We start from the raw sequence: 4,864 nt of genomic DNA on the forward strand, positions 1-4,864 counted from the left end.
ATGAGAATGAAAAAGCTAAAAGCGTCTACGAATACATTCGGAATTYGAATTCCGAAAGTGAAGAAAATGATCAAACCGTTCATGCACATGTTCACTCAAACGTCGACATATGTGTTCAATTGGTTCACACAATATGTCCATTTGGTTCACACACATGTTTCAATTGTTCATTAGATTCACACATTGTTTTGATGAAGATTATGAACCTAATTTTTCAATTGTTCATTAGGTTCACACACATGTTTCAATCTTATCTGGATGYCGWCGCCTGGTAATCCTTCCAAATCCTCCATTGTTTTGATGAAGATTATGAACMTAWTTTTTAGCTACTGATTTAAGATATTGATCGATGAGATTGACGGTTTCTTTATTGGTTGAAAGTTACAGAATAGGTTGACAAATTAGGATACGTTAAGATCATTCACTTTTTACAATTCTACCCTCTCAACCATTGTGAATCTAATTTTCTATTAATATGGTAATTAAATAATTAAATTTTTAGTCTCAATAAATGACAACCATTGGATGTTCAAATCAACGACCAAGATCGGTTAACAAAGTTAACACGATAATCTTGGTTAGTATTTGAACCAACCCCTATATAGATATATGTGTATATATATATATATATATATATATAGCAGCGGTGTTGGTCATCTAAGCCTAATCCAATTTCAACCTTTTTAATTGGTTGTTTAACGTTTTGGGAGGTTGAGTTGGATGGATTGACAGTATTTTGTACAACCCTAGATGCAAGTTATGATCTGGTTTCACTACGGATGGTAATAAAAACCGAAACTGATGGTGAAAACCGAAACCAAAACTTTCGAGTCGGGTTCGGGGACATCTTATCAGGGACGGGCAGGGATCGAGGACATATTCGGGGATTTTAACAGGGATGGGGGCGGGGATGATGATCACTGGCCGAGCCGGGCCGGATATGTATGTATATATTAACTTTAATTCATATACATATATATAATCATTAAAATTTAAAAGACTTTTATCCACTTTATCTCAACATCCCAAATAAGGTTCATGAAAAAGTCTAGTTTATTTGTCTAATCGTGAGCATGATGTTCATTGTGTGATGTTTGAATTTCTATTTACTTTTATATTGTAATCTAAGACATTGTTTGTAATTGGTTTTATTATGTTTGAGACATTTAGATTTACATTATTAAAAATATGTAATTTACTTTTAGTTGTGAAAATTAACATATTGTAACTTTTTTCAGATCAGTTCGGGTTTCGGGTTCCGGTATAACGAGCGGTAAACAGGGAAACCAATGGAAAAAGGGGATTTTCACCCTTAACGGGTACCCCAACGGGGATCGGGGAGACCACGGGGACCTGACGGGGATCCTCGATAAGATCCCGACGGGGATCGGGGCGGTTACAGGGACAGTTTTAGTTTGATTCTAGGGGCAGGCCCTTTGCCATTCATAGGTTTCACTATTATAGTAATGACAAGATTATGTCCATGTGAGTATCTTAAATCTTTAAGATAAATGTCAAGTATGATGATATTATCATATCCGTTTCTGACATTTTTTTGGGCCCTGGGCAATTTGTGAATTTGGGCCCTCTATATGTACAAAAAAATCTTAAATAAATGTTTTTAATCATACAATCATACTAATAATTCATACAAAACAACTTCTTCGAGTATTTCGAATACAAAACAACTTCTTCGAGTATTTTGAAAACAAAATTATCAATAATAGCATCTAATTCATACAAAACAACTTCTTCGAGTATTTCGGATACAAAATCATCAATAATAGCATCTAATTCATACAAAACAACTTCTTCGAGCATTTTTTGGATGCAAAATCATCAATAATAGCATCTAAATCAATATTATCAAACATGTCTTTTCAATGCACAATATTGCCAATCCATTCAACCTTTCTTGTGACATTGATGACCTCAAGTACGTCTTCAATAACTTCAATTTTGAAAAACTCCTTTCAGCAGATGATATGGTCACATGTACTGTCAACATAATTCGATAAGCAACTGAAACATTAGGGTAACAATCTAAAACTTTGACAAACTCAAGAATTTCAACTGCCATCATTGATTTATTTGGCAAAGTCACCTGCAACACCTTCAATTCAAAATAAAGATCATTTACATCCACATCTACCACATTATTATGATAAAAGGTATCACCAAAATGAACACAAGATCTCATCAATTCATTTTCATCCAATGAATTTAGTTTATCAGAATCGAATAGGAATCCAAAAATACTTTCAAATTTCTTTAATTGTTGAAATCTATTATTCAATGAAGAAATTGTCATGTACACAATGGTTAGAAAATAATTAATTATAAAAGCCTCCTCTTCTGATGCTTGCATTTCTTGTTCACTGTTATTTTCATCAAATTGTTTTTTCCTAATAATACGACGTTTAATTAAAAATGTAGGATCTATATTCATTTCACATGCTATTGTTTTAGCAGTATCCATACTTGATGCAAACCCTTCATTCCTATACTTTTCAAAATACTTCACTACACCTTCAAATTGTTCCATGGTAGCATTAATGCAATAGATTTTAATTGCAACCTTTTTACTAACCATGTTTATTGAAAATAAAACATCATACCAAACAATCATACCAAGTAAAAACTCAAAATTTTCAGCTGCACTTACCAAACTTTCCGCTTCACTTTTCGTCTTGGCATCATCACATGATTTGCATAATTCAAGCAAAGCCGATCTTATTTAAGGAGCTTGAAATCTAATTGCCTTAACACTTTTTATTCTACTTTCCCAACGTGTGTTGCACAAAGATTTTACAGTTAAGTTTGACACATTATCAAGTAACAYCTTCCACCTTTTTGTAGAACTAGCAAATAATGTGTATATGCGTTGAACAATTCCAAAAAATGAAACAGCTTTAACACAAGAATGAGCAATATCACTTTTGTATATGTGTATAAGAGTAAGATTAAGTCTATGACAAGCACATGACATATATAACACTTTTGGATTAACTTCAAGTAATCGATTTTGTACCCCTTGGTGTTTTCCCTTCATTTTAGAACCATTATCATAACCTTGACCCCTCGCATCATCAACACTAAGATCGAGAGATTTAAGTACATCTAATAATTCATTGAACAACCCTAAACCAGATGTATCATCAACCTTTAAAAACTCTATAAAATACTCCTCTATAAAATACATTGAAACGTAATTAGTAAGCAAATAAGTCAATCATGTATTTTGTTTCTATGCATATAAATTACATGAAATTTGCATTTGCAATTACAGTACAAGTTTTATGACTTCACACAGAGTTTCAAAAAGTTAATAACATGGCCCTAAACAGTGAATCACTGTTCAGTGATCTAAACAGTGAATCAGTGAATCAATTATCTAACTAATGCCTAAATTTAATAATTCAATGGTTCACTTATAGCTTCCCTAAGCAGTGAATCAGTGATCTAACTAATGCCTAAATTTAAAAGTTCTTGACAGAACTGTTGAACAGCATATCTCCAGCTCCGAGCCATCATCCAAAATACCACCTCCAGAATCTAAATCAAAGACTACCATAGAGCCAATTACTCTAGAATCAACTATCCCCGAGTTTATTCCAGAACCTACTCATGTTGATCCAAAGACTACTCCCTCTACTTCTGCTAGTCAACAAGTTCAAACATCAGAGGACAGAGTGCAAGAAGTCATTCAAGGTATGGAAATATGGATTCTCTTTAAATACCTGTTGTCAAAGCTTCCACATCTAGAAATCAAGGACTAATATTGATGGAGATATCCATTGATAATCTACAATGAAGCAAACGAGCAAGTATACTTGGAACAAGTGAACAACCAAACCTTCATCCAGAAAATATTGAAGGTGTAGCTTAAGCAAGACATAATCAAAATATACTCCAATTAGGGTTAAAGACAGTTCCGGACATTAAGATGCAGACCATTGCTCACAACACAATCAAGTACATGGATTATACCATGGAGAGGGATTATGAAAATTGAACAACAAATAGAAATAATGATGAACTTGAACAACATAAATAGAAATTGTACACATAAATAGAAAATACATACCTTTTTGTTGCTGCCCTAAATCCACCACTTGAATGATGATGAACTTGAACAACAATTGAAATAAATCTTAAATCTTGAACTCGAAATCATAACAGAACTGTGAGAATTGAGAAACAGTGAACCAAAATCATAACAAATTAACAATTATTATCAACACATTACACATATAAGCTAGAATTTAACCTTAAGTCGGCGACGCATCGGAAACTTCATTCTAAAATCGCCAGTTGAGCCGCTTATCGTTGCCGAGTTACCGTTGGATTGTTGGAATCGAATCGCTGCAATCCCATGTAGATGAATCGTTGGCTCGTCGCTCATTGGCTCTCGCTCTCGTCTCTCTCTCGTTCTCGCTAATCACTCTCGTCTCGCTCTCGTTCTCGTAATCGGCCGATTGATGGATTGATGATTGATGGATCGACGATTTGGACTGGACTGGACATCTGGTTTTGTAAAACTCGAGCCTCTTTATTTTGTAAAATTTGGGCCCCTTTTATCATTTTCTATTAATTTTATAAACCTAATAATATAAAAAAAAAATTGGATCCCTAAACTTTTTGGGACCTGGGCCCAGCCCGCCCTCCCCAGGGACGACCCTATATATATATATATATGGGTTGGTTCAAATACTAACCAAGATTATCGTGTTAACTTTGTTAACCGATCTTGGTCGTTGATTTGAACATCCAACGGTTGTCATTTATTGAGACTAAAAATTTAATTATTTAATTACCATATTAATAAAAAATTAGGTTCACAATGGTTCAGAGGGTAGAATTG

The 4,864-nt window shown here is 33.8% G+C and overlaps 1 protein-coding gene across 1 annotated transcript in view; it reads right to left on the bottom strand.

The window, feature by feature from the left end:
• Positions 1-2,737: 2,737 nt before the first annotated feature.
• The window catches only part of LOC112529009 (zinc finger MYM-type protein 1-like), a 9,649-nt gene continuing 7,522 nt past the window's right edge, over positions 2,738-4,864 (bottom strand). Inside the window, exon 2 of the mRNA XM_025140092.1 lies at positions 2,738-3,189. Coding sequence (XP_024995860.1) covers positions 2,738-3,189 — 452 coding nt within the window. The remainder of the gene's footprint in view (positions 3,190-4,864) is intronic.

The sequence above is a fragment of the Cynara cardunculus genome (genome assembly GCF_001531365.2).
Source record: "Cynara cardunculus var. scolymus isolate 2C chromosome LG 16, CcrdV1, whole genome shotgun sequence".
Lineage (NCBI taxonomy): Eukaryota > Viridiplantae > Streptophyta > Magnoliopsida > Asterales > Asteraceae > Cynara > Cynara cardunculus.